The sequence below is a fragment of the Sceloporus occidentalis genome, unplaced genomic scaffold, assembly GCF_023333645.1.
Source record: "Sceloporus occidentalis isolate IW3139 unplaced genomic scaffold, rSceOcc1.0.p SCAF_1, whole genome shotgun sequence".
In the NCBI taxonomy this organism is placed as follows: Eukaryota; Metazoa; Chordata; class Lepidosauria; order Squamata; family Phrynosomatidae; genus Sceloporus; species Sceloporus occidentalis.
Window position 1 is genome coordinate 14,053,567 of NW_028316981.1, and position 19,891 is coordinate 14,073,457.

General features: G+C 41.1%; 2 protein-coding genes across 2 annotated transcripts in view; one reads left to right on the forward strand and one right to left on the reverse strand.

The window, feature by feature from the left end:
* The window catches only part of LOC149320848 (uncharacterized), a 93,368-nt gene extending 75,634 nt beyond the window's left edge, over positions 1-17,734 (reverse strand). Inside the window, exon 1 of the mRNA XM_089508324.1 lies at positions 16,655-17,734. Within this exon, the coding sequence (XP_089364450.1) occupies positions 16,655-17,695 (1,041 nt within the window). The 5' untranslated portion in view covers positions 17,696-17,734. The remainder of the gene's footprint in view (positions 1-16,654) is intronic.
* LOC149320853 (uncharacterized) lies at positions 1,123-15,221 on the forward strand. Its single transcript, XM_089503276.1, has 6 exons — positions 1,123-1,190; positions 3,671-3,704; positions 4,889-4,979; positions 6,943-7,044; positions 8,343-8,429; positions 10,593-15,221. Exons 1-6 carry the CDS (start codon positions 1,162-1,164, stop codon positions 12,746-12,748), a joined length of 2,499 nt encoding a protein of 832 aa, XP_089359402.1. The 5' UTR covers positions 1,123-1,161; the 3' UTR covers positions 12,749-15,221.
* Positions 17,735-19,891: the final 2,157 nt, after the last annotated feature.

Genomic DNA, 19,891 nt, shown 5'->3' on the forward strand with positions numbered 1-19,891 from the left:
TATTCCCAGTCTGCTTCGCATTCAATTCGGTGTTGTTTGGTGTGATATGCATGTCTGTTTTAGCCCTGGTATTCCCCCCATGTCAATTCCCATGATCCTCCATTTTGTTATGGCTTCCAGGGCTTCTAGCTCTTCCTGCAGCCGGGAGGAAAAGCAGCTGTTTTTGACAGGAAAGAGTGGGAGGGGGGAGGCTCTCCATTAGGCCTCCTGCAAGATCTCTCTCTCTGCCCAAAAGGGTGGGTTTGGGGTTTGCCCTGCTCCTGGCCCCTTGTGCCCCCCCCAGGGACCTTTTTGCCTTCCTTCCTTCCTTCCTCCAGGGCCAGGGGGGCTTCAAAAAGAGAGAAAATTCACCCCCTTTTGATTAGCCCCAAAGAGTTCTTCTTCATCCAATCCTCCTCCTTTGGGGGAGGATGGAGTGGGGCAGCCTTAGGAAGGGGGGATCTGTTTTCCTCCTCTCACGGACATCACTCTGGGCCCACAACAAACTCCAACTCCCAGAATTCCATAGCCACAAAGAGTTAAAGCAGAGCCAAACTGAGTTATTTCTCCAGTGTGGATGTAGCCTTAGTCACCAACTCTGGTTCCTGCACAGCTTCCCCTCCCCTTTCCCTCTCCTCCGACTCATGGCCAGGAGGCAGCACCATTGCCTTCAATGGGACTCCCATTGGGCCAGGTTAGAACCAGAGAGGACCCAGCCCCCCCCCCCCCCAACCTCACTACAGCAAAGCTCTTCCTTCTTTTGGGTTTTTTTGGCAGGTTTATTCAGATTATCTTTGCCATTGCCATTTTCTGAGGAGGCTGAGAGAGTGTGACTTGCACCAGGTGGAGAAATGTGTGTGTGTTTTTTAATAATTACATTGTGTATCCTGTGAGCAATCTGCAAAGTCCCAACATCCCTGCCTTCTAGAGTCATAGTCCAATGCTCAAACCAAGCACAAGGTTGCTTTGGACTGATTTTGAGTTGGTGAATTGCCTAAATAATGTGAAATAAAGGGTAATGAATGCACAAATAAAGTGAATTGCCTACATAACATGAAATAAAGGGTAATGGATGAACAAATAATGTGAAACGAGGCAAAAACCACGGGAACCGGAGGCAAGCCCCGCCGGAAGTGTAAAAAGGTCACAATCCGATTCTGCCCTCACTGTGCATGTGCAGGGATGCTAATTCGAATTCTAGACTGCGACAGGTACGTACTCATATGATAATTTCTTTTGCATTCACACTACTTTGTCTTTGGATGGGATCTGTGTTCTTCTGTGGATTGATAACCACGTAATTGCGTTAAATTCCGAAGTGGTCCCACTTTCTTTTCTTTTGAAATTGGGAGACATTCCTCCTGTGTGATATTATCCATCCTCATGTGGTGTTTAGGGCCTATAGGGGACATAAACCTAGAGACTACATGATCATCCTTTAAGCCTGAGAGAGAGCTCTTTACAAACAGGAAGTAAATAGAAAGGTAACTTCTGGTTTACAGCCTGTTGGGGAAAAAAGAATTTGCTAACTATAAATTCCAAATTCCAAAAATTGGATCCCCTCCAAACTTGTGCTAAACATTTGAGATTATGTGCAACATTTTTGATTTTGCTATTTTATAGGAGGGACATTATACTACCCCATTGTATTTAATGAGACTTGAGCATCTATGGATTTTGGTATCAACAGGCAGTCGCAGAACCAAACCCCAGCGGATACCAAGGGCCCACTGTACTTCAACTCAGACTTTGTAGTAAACATCCACAAAGCCGACATTGTCCGTTTTACTCCAAATGTATGCCAAAGATTTTCAGACATTTTCCTGAAAATCCCCTGCATTTTACATTGCCCCCAAACTAAGAAACAGATGCCTCAATTTTGGGGATTCATAGCAAACCCCACTCCCACTCCCACATTGTCTGATTCACTTCAAAACCATGTCAAAATGTTGCAGTCACTTTGTAGTAAATGTCCCAGTTCTGCAGTACGCCCAAAGGTAGATCTCAAACATAGATCTCAAAACAGGGTTCCAACACCAAAATTTCAACATTCTCCAGTTTGGTCCAGCTCTGAGTCAATATTTTGTACCAAAAACCTTACAGTTTGCAGCACTTCTAAAATTGAATAATAATATGCCCAGGTTTCACCAGACTAGCCTTCCTGGCTCTAATCTTTAAAGAGTCTTTGTGACAGATTCCTTCTCCCAGGTTGGCACTGCAATCCTGCCATTTACCCTGCCCTTGGTCTCCTAGTTCTCTTTCCTGGATTGGGTTTCTGGCTGTAGAGAGATCTTGTAGCACCTTTGAAACTAACTAAAAGAAAGACGTTGGTAGCATGAGCTTTCATAGACTAAACTTTACTTTCTCAGATATATTAGTGAAAAGCCCTGGTGACACAGTGGTTAAATGCCTGTATTGCAGACACTCCTATAAGGATGTGAATTGAGTGGCTGCAGACAGGCATTTAACCATAAGGTTGTGAGTTCAATACCAGCCAGGGGCTCTGGGTCGACTCAGTGTGGCATCCTTCTGAGGTTGATAAAAGGAGTTTCCAGCTTGTTGGGGGCAGTTAGCTTACACATTGTAAATCACTTAGGGAGTGCTTAAGTGCACTGACCACTGGTATAGAAATGTACTTGCTATTGCTATTTGGTGGAGTGGAAGCCAGGGACAGACATATATATCTCTTCGTATATATATTGTGTGTGTGTGTGTGTGTGTGTCTATGTCAGGGAGCTTATATAATTATTATGTATTATAGAGAGGGACAGACAGAGAGAGTGTGTATGTGTGTGTGTCAAGGAGTCGGGATGTTTACCATAGAGTTGCACCGGAGGACCTAGATATTTCTAGAGGTATTCTCTCAGGTTAAAAAAATGATGTTTTCCCCAATTTCATGGCAATGTTGTGCACCTAACTTCAGCAAATGTGGAGGGCCCACTGTGTATTCTATATATCTATGTGTACAATGTCAGAGAATGGTGGGTTGAGATATAAATACTTGAAATAAAACATCTACCTATGGTCCAAAACACACACTGCAGAAATAATCCAGTTTGAGGGCGCTTTAAGTGCCTTGGCTCAATGGTAGGGAATCCTGGGAACTGTAGTTTTTGTAAGACGTTGAGCCTTCTCTGTCAAGAGAGCTCTGGTGCCTCAATAAACTACAGTTCCCATGATTCCCTAGCACTGAGCCAGGGCACTTAAAGATATAATCCAGTTTGAGGCGCAGTGCTAGGGAATCCTGGGAACTGTATTTTATTGTTGGCACTAGAGTTCTCTGACAGAGAAGGCTAAATGTCTCACAAAAACTACAGTTCCCAGCATTCCCTAGCATCGAGCCAGGGCAGTTAAAGCGCTCTCAAAGAGGATTATTTCTGCAGTGTGTTTTGGACTGATGATGATGTCAATGAAAAGTCCTCCTCCCAAAAAAGAAAATCCCATCTGCGCAGGCGCGGAACTGGACCAGCCCAAACTAATCAAGGACCGAAAACATCCACCCTGGTGTAACCCAGGGGAAGCCTAGTAGTAGTAGTAGTCTCTGTACCGGTTGGGGAAAGAAAAGAAAACCAATAACAGTCCCTGGGTTTCAGAGGAGGAGAGGCAAGGCAAGAGCCCCCTCCTCCTCCTCAGACCACTTTCTGTGCTTCACCCCGGTTTTGGTTTTCCCCTTTGTTCTCTTTTCTTGCAGGGTCTGGAGCACTGGAGCCAGGGAAGGGGAGAAGGTAACGTGGGGAACGGAGTACACGTGTCTCGGGGAGGAAAAGGAGGAGGAGGGGGGTCAGCGCCACCCTAAAAAACCCTGGGACCTTCTTGGAGAAGGAAGAGGGGCAGGAATGGCAGGGACCCTTTTATTCAAAATAAAAACATGTATTATACTGTATATATAAAATGTGAATGTGTGTGTGTGTATATATACACACACACACACACACACATATATCTATAAATGTATATACAGTATATGTGTGTATGTATATATATTGCTTTGTATCTGTAAATGTATATATATATATATATGTGTGTGTGTGTGTGTGTGTATATACACCAGTATCTATACATGTATATAGATGTATATATCTATACATATATCTATACATGTGTATGCAATATATGTGTGTGTGTGTGTTTATATATATATATAAGTATATATGTGAGATATATAAAAGTATACATATATGTGTATGTGTGTATATGTATATGGCTCTTGTGGTCTCTTCCAACTCTAGGGTTCTACAATGACCCATGGGAACGCATACCATAATAAACCTGTTAAATTTACAAGGTGCCACAGAACTATTTTTGACACCATGGGTATCTGAGGAGTTCCCTCTGGAAATAGAGTCTGAATATCAGTAGGCATTCTATGTTAGCCAGCTGCTGGCAAAGCAGTTGTCTTACTTGGCAAGGTTGGCTTGGCTTACTTCTGAGCATGGCCAGAACAGAAATTAGAAAATGGGAGACCTTAAAGAAATATTACCCAAAAAAATGGCACATGGGGCAGTGTCACTTTTAATTTATTTAGGGCTATGTTTTGTCATCTTGGGGAAATACCTCTGTACTGTATATTGCTCAAATGTACCAATGGAAGCTGGGTATAAAAAGCATAGATTCCACTGTTTTGACATTTGTTATGGAATTGTTCCTAATTGGTACGCACTGTACTTCAGATCTGCAATTTATAGGTTTGCATATATTATCTTGAAGTTGGGCTTTCTAATTGACAAAGCCAACATCATTTTATCCTGAAGGAAAGAGAGATCATGACAAATTGCTTAAGAGCCAAAAAATAAAAATAAAATTAAATAAAAAATTGTGAGGTGGAAAGAAGCCACCTGTGTTCTTTCCTGCAGCCCCAGAGGTCAAAATTTCTCTTCTGACTGCTTTTTCTTATGCATTTCTCTCCCAGGCTCCTAATATGATGGAACAAAAGAACCAACAACAGCTCTTAAATCTTCAGAGTCTGCAGAAAGTCCAGAATTCTCCAGGAGGCCACTCAGGTGCAGGATGAATGCATAGAACAGTTGTGATTATAGATAAACTATTAGGGGCCTGCAACAAAATGTTGCAGTATGGAATTTTTAATTGTTGATTCAGCCCCTTCCCCCACTTATCCATGGTTTCCATTTCCCGCTCACCACAAGTAGGTATTCCATGCTCGCTGACTGTGTTTAGTTCTCATTGGGATGTTTAGAGTGTGTGTATGTTGTGTGCCTTCTATTCATTTCTGACTTACGGCGACCCTGAGGCAAACCTATCATGGGGTTTTCTTGCCAAGATTTGTTCAGATGAGGTTTCCCATTGCCTTCCCCTGAGGCTGAGAGCATGTGGCTTGTCCAAGTCTATGACTCTTTGACCATGAAAAACCCAAGTGACTGAGTGAGTCACTCTCACTCTCAGTCCCAGAAAACCACATTATAGGTTTGTCTTAGGGTCACCATAAAGCAGAAACGACTTAAAAATACTCAGCAGCAACAAATTCACTCATGTGCGCCACATAATATTGAAAAACAGATCACTTGTTATCTTCCACGATCAAACATTTGATGAGTTTAGTTGGTTGACTATCATGTGAATTGGCTCCTGACAATAGCAAGAAGGCTAAAGGAAGAATTTGGAAATTTTCTATTTCTACAAGAATCTTTGTACAGTAGAGGAAGGAGCTGCAAGTCTGTCATAGAACCATCTATACATTGTGGACAATTTGGAGGTATGTTCTAAGGTGCAAGAGTGTGTAGTGTTCTTCATCATTATATTGAGAGTGCAATTTAGAAAAAAAATTATCTGACTGGATTGCAGGGGAGGATTGGTAGCAGTGGATAGGCGATGTCCCCTGTTTAAATGGTGCCATTTCTATTCCACATTAAAATAAACTCACAAGGCTGCTAGCAAGCTCAATTGGGGGAAAGCCATAACATCCCAGCAAAATTGCCAGTGAAATCTTTAAAATAATTAGCAATTGATCAAAATAAAATATAAACAGCAACAACTTACATATATTAATTCCAGAAAGTTCAAAAAGTATGGCAACAGAGCTTTTTCTTGCCACCTAAGAGAAATCAGGACAGCTGTGCATTGAGGTTATTATTTCCTTTAACCTGGAAATTATTTTTCTATCAAAGCAGATTAAAATAGCATTTGCCTTCTATGCTGCAAAATCATACTGTTCATTCATATTCAGTTTATGATCAGCAATAATACCAAAGTCCTTTCTGCAAGTAGTACTGCTGAGCCATCTATCCTCCATGCTATACCTAGGCATTTGGGTTTTGTGGTCTAAATGTAGCACTTTGCATTTGTCTCTGTTGAATTTCTTTTTAATAATTTCTGCCCAATGTTCCAGTTTATCAAGGTCCTTTTGAATTCTGTTCCTATCTTCCAGTGTATTAGTCACCCCTCCCAGTTTTATTGTTTTCAGACTTGATCAGGATTCCCTCTACCCCATCATCTAAAGATGTATTCACACTGCAGAAATAAAGCAGTTTGACAACAGTATAATTGTCATGGATCTACCCTGGGAATCCTGGGATTTGTAATTTGGTGAAGTATTCAACCTGGTCTGTCAGAGAGAGCTCTGGTACCTCAGCAAAGTACAAGTCCCGGGATTCTGTAGGATAAGAAACATGGTCGTTAAAGTGGTGTCACAGTCACTAATAAAAAATGTCTGAGAAGTGGCCCTGAGTCAGAAACATGAAGCACTTCAAGACCTCCTTTCAGTCTGAAGTGCAACCAGTTAGGATGATATTTTGAGCATGGTTTTCCAGCCAATTATGGCTCCATCTGGTGGTGATTCTGTCTATTCCATATTTAGTCAGTTTGCTAATCAAAATATTATGGGGGACTTTTTGTAGCAGTTAAAAAATATTGAGATTTGCATACAAGCCAGCACATATAAACCATGGGCCACTTGCAGGTGGAAAATCCATCTGGATATCATCTTCTGACATCCTTTCTCTTGATCAGGATACCCTGGCCTGAAGAAAGAGGTGAAAAAAGAAGAGGAGCCATGTGAACGGATTCATCAGGTTTCTAAGAAAAATGACACCTCTCCAACTGCTAATTCAGGTAAAGGAGTTTTTTCCAGACTTTTATTCACAGTTTCCCAATATTTCAGATGGATAGTTTGTTAAATTTTTGTTGGTTAAAGCTGTGGAGTAAAAACAATTGAGTTTTGTAGCTCCTCGGAAAAGTAACAGATCCATCATGGCACTTCCTTCTATGCACTGGAACTCAGTTCATCACACATGTTTTATAGTCAGTTTAATGGATTGAAATGTCTGTTGATACATTTGCATGGTGAGCAGTATATGTTGTATGGGTCCAGAACTTTTCATAGTTCTAGTTGGGAGGGCCTGCTTAGTTTATTTTGTTAGCTGTGTAACATATGTATTTTTATAATAGTCTTAAGGCGGCTTTCAGGAACATGATGGAACATGATAATTAACATAAAGAACAGTACAAACTACTCACTGTTCTGTCTGAAACTATACATGCTGTGATGTTGGTGATGTTAATAGGAATCACCTGACTAGATCTGTATATGTTTGTGCTGATAAAATCCAGTTAAGTGGAGTAAAAGAGTAAAAAATAAATAAAAAGAATTTCACATTATGAACGTTTTCTAGTCAGAAGAAAGTTTTGTCGTCAGAAGACCTTAGTTATGTATGGCTCAGATCTAGGCTATCTGGCAGACTGTATCTACCTGTATGAGCCTGCCTGGACCCTGAGATCATGAGGACAGGCCTTTTTCTTAGTCCCACCACCATTACAAGCACAATTGATGGAGACATGAGGGAGAGATCTTGGTAGTTGCCCCAGACTTTAGAACTCCCTTCCCAGGAATGCCAGAATGGGCCCCTGCTTGTTGTCCTTCTTTTGGCTTTCAAAACAATGTTTGGCTTTCAAAACAATGTTTTTAAAGAATGGGCTAGGGCAGTGATTCCTAAATTGCGCAGTAGGTACCACCTACAAATGAATATAATAACAATAATATAATAATTATATACCAGAATCAAACAAAATGCAAACACCAGCCTCTAGTTAAATACTGATAAATACTATAAGTTCCATAAAAGTGGAAATAAGAGGAGCATGGGAGGGGAAGGAAGGGATATGAGAAAAGAGCTGCTAAGTTAAGGCAAAATTGTATGACTCATTCTAGTCATACCAAACTGTGGTGAGTGAGTGAGAGGTATAGCTATGTCACAGGAAAAAGTCATGAAGAAAATGAGGCTTCTCACCACAGCTCTGTTGAAGTGATGTGGAAGCCCTCTCCTTTGCAAGCTGCTATTATATTTTGTGACCAAAATACTGGAATTATCACTGAAACTAACAATAAGTTATTACTGTTTCTTTCTTAATAGGGTTTCCTTATGTGACAGTGAAGATGGAAGAAGGTGAACCCGAGGTCCCTGCTCAGGAGATCAAGACAGTTGGAGCTTCCTGCCCTGGTGAGAAAGGGTGCATGGAAAAATTAATTAATTCTGAATTCACAGTTCTTACAGTCCATGTTAAATTGGAGTCCATGTATATAATTATGTGTCTGTGTATCTATCGCATACACATAGACACACATCTGCACACATGTGTCTGTGTGCGTATTTAGGTAGGGCTTACATCAACCTTCTCTAGTCTTGTACATTCCAAAATTGCAACTCCCATTGTCCTCAGTCAGCATTAACCACATGTTGAAGTTAAATACATTTGAAGGATTCTGGGTTAGAGAAGACTAGCTCATTCTCTGGGCCCTTGGTATCTGCTGGAGTTTGGTTGCAAGACCCTCCCATGGATACCAAAATCGTTGGACGCTCAGATCCCATTAAATACAGTAGCATAGAGAAATGGTATGCCTTATATAAAATGGCAAAATCAAGGATTGTTTTTTTGGTTTTGAAATATTTATATTTTCAAACCATAGACAGTTGAATCTGTGGATACAGAAGGCTGACTATCTATAATCTTACCAAAGATGGCAACAACTCTTTTGTGCATTTCTCCAACTATCTGAGCAAGCTGCAAGCCACTTGTTACTATGAATTCCAGAAATTAATGATGTGCTGCATGAAGGAGTCTTTTCTCTTTCCAACAATAGAGGAGGACATCTTTGGAGCAACACATCCAAGGATATCCTCCATCTGCTATGGAAAAAATAAATGAATGTATAACAGCAATTTCCAAAATCCCTTTCTGTTTTGAATCTGTTGTCCATTAGTTGCACTAGAGAATCCTGAGTCCTAGTTTTACAGAACAGGAAGAGGAATGTCTGTTATCAATCTACATATTTTTGGCTTAAGAATAATTGTTCCTAAATTGAGGCTGTCATATTTTGTCATTAGAAAAGATGACAATGCTTGGAAAGTTAGAGTGTAGGAGAAAAAGAGGAAGACCATACACCAGATTCATAAACTCAATCAAGGAGGATATGGTTATGAGCCTGAAGGAAGTGAGCAGAACAGTTGAGGACAGAAGGTCTTGAAGGTGTCTCGTCCATGGGTTGCCATGAATCAGAGCTACTTGAATCAAAGTTGACTCGAATGCAGTTAACAACAACAATATGAGAGAGACCTCTAGTTGTGTCAGGGCACATATTTTGCATGAAGAAAGCCCAAGATGAAAATCTCAGCTCTGTAATTAACTGGAAAAGGCCCCCAAGAACTCAGATAGCCAGTGCCAGTCAGACTGCTAGACTAGACTAGAAGTTCTGGCTCAGTAGAAGACAAGATTCCCCTACTGAACATTGCTAATGTCCTGTGGTATAAAAAAACAGCTGTAAAAAATTATTCAGAATAATTCAGCAGCTGTATTGTAGCTGCTTTTTCTTCTCATTTCAGTTTAATTTTTGATGTGGACTCTATAGCAAAATACTGCATAGTAGTCTGCTTCTGTTACTGTCCAATCTACTAGTGGTAGCCTTTTCCAGGCTAGTCCATTCCATTCCTTTCCCTTTCCATCTAGTAGGCCAATATCCTGCTTCAGGAGATATGGCATAAAGTTCCACCCTGCAGAACTGTTATACCTCTCCCCTCCTGCAGGATTCACCTTCCTCCTCTAGTGCCCTCCTCCACAGCCATGTTGCTGCTGTTGAAGAGCAAGGGATGGCTGAGAAGCAGTTGGCTCTGTGATCATAGCCAGACATGCAACAACAGTGTCATTTTTCAGACACTTCCCACCTGAGGATGCCTTTATAGTTCTGTGTCTGTCTATATCACATAGCCAGATAGTTCACACTGTCTGCCATTCTTCAACAGCTGCTGCATGGCTGTGGAAATGGGGAGGTAACATGACAAGGGATGGTTTTCACAGGGGTTTGGTCATCGTGCAAGTGAAGTAAAGAATTCTGAAAAGATGCAGGCAGGTATAAGTTGGACTGCCTGCATATGTTGCTAACAGGATGCCAGCTCTAGTTTTCCATTTTCTACCCCAAAACAGTTAGTCTGCATTGGGGTTGCTCCCTTACAATATTTTCCCAAGCTTTTTTTTCTTTTTGTACTTTTGCAAGCCTGCTGAGTCTTTCCTCTTGTGCATAGCTGGTGGGGCCTTACTTACTTGAGGATTCATGCTTGAAGCATATATTTACTGTTACTATTTGGGCTTTCTCATTTCTTTATCTGCAGGGCAAACTCTCACTTCCTCTTTGCTTCACACACCACAAGAAGGTTTCAAGATGAATTCTGTGGAAGCTCTTCAGAAAAATCCTTTCTGGAGATTATCTTTAGCTGACCAGTTACAAGTCATAGAGATGGGACCGGAGAGGCCTCCTTTAATGCTCCAACAGTCTGGTTGTGACAGAGGAAAAGAATACACCCGGAGGTTCAGCACAAAATGGTACGATAGAAAGGAGTGGCTGTGTGGAAGTGCTACCAAAGATGCCCTCTTCTGTTTTCCCTGTTTGCTCTCTGTGGGTGGTACGACATGGACAGAGACTGGAGTCAGGGACTTAAAGCATCTGGCTGACAAGATCAAGAAGCACGAAGAATCCAAGAGCCACATGGACAATTGCATGAAGCTAGCAGCATTAAGTAAAAACAGTGTAATTCAGTTGGGTGAAGAGGACCTTGCATCTATAAAAAAGCACAACCAAGAAGTGGAAAAAAACAGATACAGGCTTTGGGTCATCATTGAAAGTATATCAAACATCATTGATAGTATACCATTCTGTGATGCTTTTGAACTGGGGCTTTCGGATCAGGATGAGATGGAGGATTCGGTAAACCTGAACATGTTCAGTGGCCAGTTGAACCCTGTGGCACCCATTGACTTGGCCATGGAACTTCACATGCAGAGTTCCCCTGTGTTGAGAGATCTGTCAAAGATGGTTCAGAATGAAATACTTGATTGTATGTCGAGGGTGGTAAAGGATTTCATCAAACAGCAGGTCAAAAGTGCCCGTTTTGTGGCTGTTGAAGTTGACCATGTAAGTGTCTCCAGCCACCCACAGACTGTAGTGACTTTCCGATACATTGATGAGCACTGCTCACTGGTAGAATGCTTTTATGCAGTGGCAGAGCTGGAAGACCATCGGGGTGAAACAATTGCTACTTTTTTGCTTCAGCAGCTGGAGGATGTGTTTCCAGAGGCAGCTGACAAGCAGAAACTTATTGCCCAAAGCTACGATGGGCTAAGTATGACACATGATGACAACACAGGGGTACAGAACAGAATTCAGGACATATTTCCTAATGCCAAATATGTTCACTCCTGTGCCCATCAGCTAAACATGGTGATGCAGCAAGTCACATCCCAGATTCAGGAAGTGAGAGGGTTCTTTGCAAATCTTTCTAGGATACAAGAGTTCTTTGCCTGCAATGCAAAAAGGAAGGAAGTTTTGGAGGCAGTTCTAGGAAGACATCTTCCCAGATCATCTCAGACAAACTGGAACCTTAATGTCCAAACAGTGAACTATGTGTTTGAGAAGAGACTGAAATTGATTGAATGTTTTCAAGAAATCAAAAGAACTTGTGATGACCTGTCAGCCCAGATGGCCAGCCAGTTTATTCAGTTGCTGGAAAAAGATGGTGAATTCCTATACTTATTGTCCCTGTTTCACAGAATAATGCCTCAAGTTGATGCTTTCCACAGGCAGCTCTGGGGTACAGCAATGAACTCCATAGCAGTCAGGAATGCTGCCTCAGACTTTGTAAGTGCCATCAGTTCTGTCAGAGATTCCATTGGAAGCTTGTACTGTGAGGTCCTGCCAGAATCCATGCTGGCCAGAGGCAAAACAAAGGTGATTCTGGACCAAATAGCATCCGAAGCCTGCAATATTATCATTGCACATGCCAAAGAACGTTTTGCATTCACCAGTCACTTAGTGAGTGCAACACTAGTCCAGGGGACTTTGTTTCGGGCACATAACCGGACATTTCCACAAGAGGCATTGGATCAAACTGTAAAGGCCTACCCAATGCTGGAGAAGGAGAGACTGAAAACAGAGCTTTGTGTCTTGTACAAGATGAAAGAACTCTACAGTTGCACAAGTGTTTCAGCACTTATGTGTGTACTTGTGGATACCCCTTTAGAGCAAACGCTGGTATTGCTGAGAATTGTGATCACCACTCCAAAATTGGTTGCAGAGGAAGAAGAGACACCTTCAGCTCTGAAGCGAGTAAAGGCTCTCCTACGAAACACCACATCCAAGGACAGGCTCAGTGCTTTGGCCACCCTGTTCATTGAGAAAGAGATGATTAAAAGCATCCCAGACTTCAATAACAAAACAATTGAACTGTTTGCAAGGCAAGCAGAACACCAGGATGATTTCTTGTACAAATAGTGCTGAGGGCCAATTTCCCAAAAACTGATTTTCAGAACTGAATTTGTAAAATGTATCTATATCTCTATCTATCTATCTGTATAGAATCATAGAGTTGGTAGAGACCACAAGGGCCATCCAGTCCAACCTGCTGCCATGAAGGAAGTCACAATCAAAGCATCCCCGACAGATGGCCATCCAGCCTCCGTTTGAAGACCTCAAAGGAGGGGGACTCCACTACACTCCGAGGGAGTTTGTTCCACTGTCGAACAGCCCTTACTGTCAGAAAGTTCCTCGTAATGTTGAGGTGGAATATCTTTTCCTGTAGCTTGCATCCATTGCTCTGGGTCCTAGTCTCTAGAGCAGCAGAAAACAAGCTTGCTCCCTCCTCAATATGACATCCCTTCAAATATTTAAACAGGGCTATCATGTCACCTCTTAACCTTCTCTTCTCCAGGCTAAACATCCCCAGCTCCCTAAGTCATTCTTCATAGGACATGGTTTCCAGACCCTTCACCATTTTAGTCGCCCTCCTTTGGACATGCTCCAGTTTCTCAACATCCTTTTTAAATTGTGGTGGCCAGAACTGGACACAATATTCCAGGTGGGGCCTGACCAGAGCAGAATAGAGTGGCACTATTACTTGTCTTGATCTAGACACTCTACCTTTATTGATGCAGCCTAAAATTGCATTGACCTTTCTAGCTGCTGCATTGCACTGTTGACTCATGTTCAACTTGTGGTCTACTTGGATTCCCAGATCCCTTTTTTCACATGTAGTCTCATTCAGCCAGGTGTCCCCCATCCTATATCTGTGCATTTCATTTTTCTGCCCTAAGTGCAGTACCTTACATTTCTCCATATTAGATTTCATTTTGTTAGCTTTGGCCCAGATTTCTAGTCTATTCAAGTCATTTTGAATTTTGGTCCTGTCCTCTGGGGTATTAGTTACTCCTTCTAATGTGTGTGCGTGCCTGCCTGCCGACAAGCTACCTTTCAAAGAGATGGAGTCATGCTGGTTGCCCTCCAGATAAGAATGGGTGGTCTGGTTATCACTACAAGTTCTCCTGGGGCTTTCATTTACCGTTGTCAAGTGATGAGCATATTTCAGCCTTCCAAACCTTGTGTTTTGGGGTGCAGCTCCCATAAAGTCTAGCTAGCCATGTGGGTTTGTGAAGGCTGGTGAAGGTTCTCAAAGCTGAAACTCATTTGAACACATCTGTTACATGTCACAGTGGACAAGAGGCCCACATCTATCTCTCGAGAGTGTCCTGTCTCTTGAGAGCGACTTCATGTGAAGCCGAAGCCTCTAAGGCAGTGTGCTACAGTTAGCAAGAAGCCAAGCTTCACAAAGCCACATACTGAGCAGTGACAGCATGCTATGGAAAGACACGGAAATCATCACAGTCCTTTTCTTCTCACAGTTTCTCTTCCTTGCAATTCTTTTTGCTTGGTAATCATTTTTTTTAAAAAAAATTAGAATAAAAAGTATATGAAAATACAGATGGACTGAAATTTGGTACCAAATTTTGAAATTTATTATTATTCGTGCGCCATGGGTTGGATTACAGAATGGCTCAAATTAGAAAATAAACTTGTTACAACTAGAAGGTGTAGACATTAGATTCGGATGGCACGGATATTTATTTTATAACAAGGTGAATGCAAATAAAGACTTTAATGAATTACCTTTATGTAAGAAAGACCCTGCTAAGAATTTGGTCAAAACTCAGATTAAGATTGTGTAGCCATATTCTGAAATCGGCGTCTGTTAATGAAGCCTTCTTTGACAGAGTTCAGTTAAATGAAAACAAAATGGGTTACACATGAAGATCTACTGAGAGAAGTCAAGAAGAGCTAAAATTAAAAACTAGAGAACAACTGCTGACAGATGGCTTAAATTGTCAATATTTAACTTATTTCCAAATAAGAGAGCATTTTATGATAGATATGAAATCTGACAGTATTAAAGGTGCTGACCCTGATTTTTTTTAAAAATAGTAAAATACAATAGTACACATCAAATAACAAATTATTATAATTTGTTATTAAAATTTGAAATGGAGGAAGAAATAATTAAACCACAGATGACAGAACGGACCAGAAATTTCGGACAAAATATTAAACTGGAACAATGGGAAAAATCTTGGACGAAAAGACTCAAATACACTTTAAGCTACAGTATTAAAGACTCATAGAGTTGGAAGAGGCCACTGAAATATTATTTGGCACAAATGATAAAGCATGGTAATAGAAAATGAAAATATACTTGACTACAATGGGATTATTTACAGCAGTGAATGGGCAGAGACCCAAAGAAGCAGGAAAACAAGAACAGTTTCATGAAAAGGCAGAGAAAACGGCTGTTTACATTTGCCTATCTGTAGATCCCAGCATAGCATACCATATCCAGGGTTTAACCAATGCAAAAGAGATATGGGATAAACTACAGAAAGTATGTTTTATTTTGACTTTGTATTGTACTTCCTGTTGTACACCGCTTTGATCTAATTTGGAAAAGCGGTATATAAATAAACATTATTATTATTATTATTATTATTATTTGATTCTCCAAGTACTTCTAATCTTTTTGAGAGAGAACTTCCCAAAAGGGGGAGTGACTTGAATCACATGGTTGGTTTACCAATTTGCAGTTATTGCCCCGTGTTTCAGTAGGAGCAAATGGGATGTTTGAATGGAGGGAAGAATGCAAAAATCTTCCAACAATATTGTGTTATACTATACTATATCCTTAAGGACCACAAACATTTCCATTGAGAGAACATCTCCCTGATAAGTATTTTAATGTCCCTGACTTGAGATTTCACTGTTTCATATTTCTTAGATGTGGTTCTAAGAAAGCAAAAATTTCCAACTAATTCAAATATTTATTAAAACATCCTTTAATATATTAAAAACATAGGCTTTGCAAGAAGAATAAGCATCAAAGGGGATGACATTGCTACTCATATAATTATGGTGATTGTAATGTACACTACATGCTTCTTAGCTGAAACAGGATACACCAGTAAGCTTGAAACGGCAGAGAACTGAACAGAAACGCAGAGATCATCATCATCAGCATGTTACAATACAAAATGCTTGGGACACAGAGATGGGAACAAGTATTTCCTAGCCTCATTTATGTGTTTCTCAGAAACTTTTGTGTGGCCAATGATGGCAGTAGATTATTTGTCTATCTGGACTAGAGTGGATTATCCTAGTTGCGCCATAAGGAATTTGGGGTAAAGAAAGTTCTATATCCTGCCAGTATTTCTATGGATTCCCTTTCAGAGACTGTAATGAGTCACAAGTAACACATTCTATAACAATAATTTCCCACCCTCTGTACCTTCAAAAGCTTTCTTTCTAGGTCTGAGTTTCTGATGGTTTGTAAAATGTGCTTGGCCAAGAAAAGGCATGCTAAACTGAGCACTGAGAAGGATTCTCTTCTGACTTGACTGACTGCAGGATTCCCCAAGCTGAGTGTTGACTAAAATGTTTCCCTCACCAGGCACCATTATAGCATTACTCTCTTTCATGAGTGCTCTGGTGTCTTTTCAGATGTATGTAGTAGCTAAAGTTTTCTTCACACTTTAAACATCTTTACAGTTTCTCACTTCGGTGAATCATCTTGTGACTCACAAGGTGTGTCCTTTGAATAAAACATTTCCCACACAGCATTTGAAGGGCCTCTTTACAATGTGGAGATATAAGTGTGGCCTAAATACTGAGTTGCCTGGTGCATGAAGGAAGAATTTCTTGCAAAGGGAAGACTTGTGTCCTAAGTGGGTCTTCTTGAGGCATACAGGTTTACATGGTTGATCAAACCATTTTACCCCACGAGGGCCTTGAAGCATTCTCTCTCATGCATTGGCTCTGGTGGATCACTAGGTTGTTTCTCCAACCAAAACATTTCCCACAAACTGGGCATTTGTATAGACTCTTTCCTCTGTGGACTCTATGATGCCTCTGAAGGTTGGAACTTTGAGTAAAACATTTTCCACACTCCTGGCACTTGTATGGTTTGTCTCCTGTGTGGACTCTCTGATGTGTGTCAAAGCTGGCCTTATGAGTAAAACATTTTCCACATTCCTGGCACTTGTATGGTTTGCTTCCTGTGTGGACTCTCTGATGTGTCACAAGGTTGGACCTTTGAGTAAAACATTTTCCACACTCCTGGCACTTGTATGGTTTGTCTCCTGTGTGGACTCTCTGATGTGTGTCAAAGCTGGCCTTATGAGTAAAACATTTTCCACACTCCTGGCACTTGTATGGTTTGTCTCCTGTGTGGACTCTCTGATGTGTGTCAAAGCTGGCCTTATGAGTAAAACATTTTCCACACTCCTGGCACTTGTATGGTTTGCTTCCTGTGTGGACTCTCTGATGTGTCACAAGGTTGGACCTTTGAGTAAAACATTTTCCACACTCCTGGCACTTGTATGGTTTGTCTCCTGTGTGGACTCTCTGATGTGTGTCAAAGCTGGCCTTATGAGTAAAACATTTTCCACACTCCTGGCACTTGTATGGTTTGTCTCCTGTGTGGAGTCTCTGATGTGTGTCAAAGCTGGCCTTATGAGTAAAACATTTTCCACATTCCTGGCACTTGTATGGTTTGCTTCCTGTGTGGACTCTCTGATGTGTCACAAGGTTGGACCTTTGAGTAAAACATTTTCCACACTCCTGGCATTTGTATGGTTTGTTTCCTGTGTGGACACTCTGATGTGTCGCAAGATTGAATTTACAAGTAAAACATTTCCCACACTCATGACATTTGTATGGTTTCTCTCCTGTGTGGACTCTCTGGTGCTTCACAAGAAGAGAATTGTAAGCAAAACATTTCCTGCACTCTTGACACTTGAAGCATTGCTTTCTCTTGTGTTTTAAACATTCCTCAGGCTTTTTTCTTCTTTCATGTTCCTTGTTTTCATGGATTATTTTGTGTCTGGCAAGATCCAGTGCAGTCATGAAAGGGAGACCACATTGTCTTATTTCACTCCACTCACATTCTAGGAAGAAGGACCAACAGAGAAAAGACTGACTCTCAAGTATGACAGAAAATAACCTTAGTGAACCAATATGAGGCTAAGTGGAGGGGGGGGGGGATATACTCAATGATAATTTAAAATTGTTTAAAAAGAGCAATTGCTGTGTCTTTAGTATTCCTTGATGAGTATTAATTGTGATAACTAAATAATACTAGTTAATACATCTGAATTCAAGAGTCATTTTTTTTCCAGGCCAGCTTTCCAACTTTTCCACAAGCCTCTCCTAGGTGTTGGATACTGAACTGTCACTAACAGATGTTGTAGTAAGGAAGTCTAGAGATATAGGCCAGTAAGCTGCTTACTATCAACTGCTTAGTTCAATATATGTTAATAAGTAATCTCTCTTGGTCCGACTTTCCTAAACCTGATAGAAATATCATTTATCCATGCTCACTGGCAAAAAGGACATCCTTCTTCTCATGCAGCTGATGGCCAGCTAAGTAGGTTTGTCACAATCATGACTAAGCAGCAATCATAAATACAGAAACGGTACACAGATTTATTCATTTGTGCAAGGAATTACCTGACCTTATAATGGCTCAGTTGGTGATCATTGTCCTTAATGGCAGTAGGGCTTTGTGGCTTAGTTCTGTATGCCTGGCTACATTGATGACTTGCCCTTCTCTAGAAGATTAGCTTGCTGTTGGGCAGGGGACTATGTCAGTGAAACGGGTCTGAAAAAGTTTTCTGGTCCTATATCCTTCTTTGGTGATTTGGAGGAGGTCTGTATCCAACCCAAGCCATCCGATATTGTTCTCTTGCACCAGGCCTCAGACATTGCGATATCTTTGGCCGGCCTGTGAAACCGCAGGGGCGCAGGAGAAAAAACAATTTACTGTGATTTAATTACTCTCTGGGCCAAAGAAGAGGGAGTGAGGATCTTGAGTCTTCCAGGACTTTATCACACGGGGAAAATCGGGGGTTTAAAGTGTCATTATCCAGTGAAAACCACACAATTGTGGTGAAGATTTTCACACGACATTGCGATTAAACAGGACTTATCCCGGCAATAACCAGATAATTCATGGAAATTCCATGAATGATTTTTTGCTGGTTATTACCTGGTTATTGCCGGGATAAGTTCTTTTTAATTGTGATGCATATGAAAATCATCACTGCGATTGCACAATTTTCACTAGATAATGTGAATTTAAACCCCCAATTTCCCCCTGTGTGATAAAGTCCATAGACTGTGTATTTTCTATTGCTTTTTGTGGAATTGTAGCAACTTGCTGAATTGTTTTATATAATTTTAATACTATTTTTACCAAGCATATCATTCCCCAAGATAACATGGACTACAGGAATAACTTTAGAAAGGACAAAATATTACAATTGAGGCCATGTTCCTTACCCAGAGAGGAGACATTATCATAGTTTTCCATCATCACTTGAAAATACAAAGATCGTTGGGTCAAGTCCAGGAGGTCCCACTCCTCCTCGCTGAAATGTACAGAAACATCTGCAAAAGTCACACTTTCCTATAACCAGAAAACAACCCACACTCAGAAAAGTGGAATCGGCACATGAGACAATGCTAACAGGGCTCAACCACTTCACAACATTGGGGTAGGGGTTGTAAGACATCTTTAAATGCCCCCTCATCCCCTGATACGTAGGACTACTATCAGAGAAAAGCCAAGGCAAGAGCCCTGATATCTGAGGGAGCTAGCTTTCATATGTGAATATAGGCTTACCCTACTGCTGCTTTGCAAGCACACAGTATGAGGCTGGGATGTGAGGGGAGAAGGTGCAAAGAGAGTGGCAGAGGAAAGAAGAAAGGGGCTGGTTAGGTAGGTTTCCTTTAGTTTGCTGGTTGTGTTCAAGCTACACGGTAAATTTAACGATTAAGCACAGATTGGAATCTGAGGGTGCATCTACACTGTAGAAATACAGTCATCCCTCAGTATCCATGGACTTGCCATCCACGGATTCAAGCATCCGCAGATGGCAAGCCTCTGTTATCTCCAATGGCTACATGCACATGCCACTACAGGACAATGGGGTCTTGTGCATCCACAGATTTTGGAGTCCAGAACAGATCCTCCATGTTTACTGAGAGCCAACTGTAATGCAATTTGGCACCACTTTAACTGGCATGGCTCCAGCTAACAGA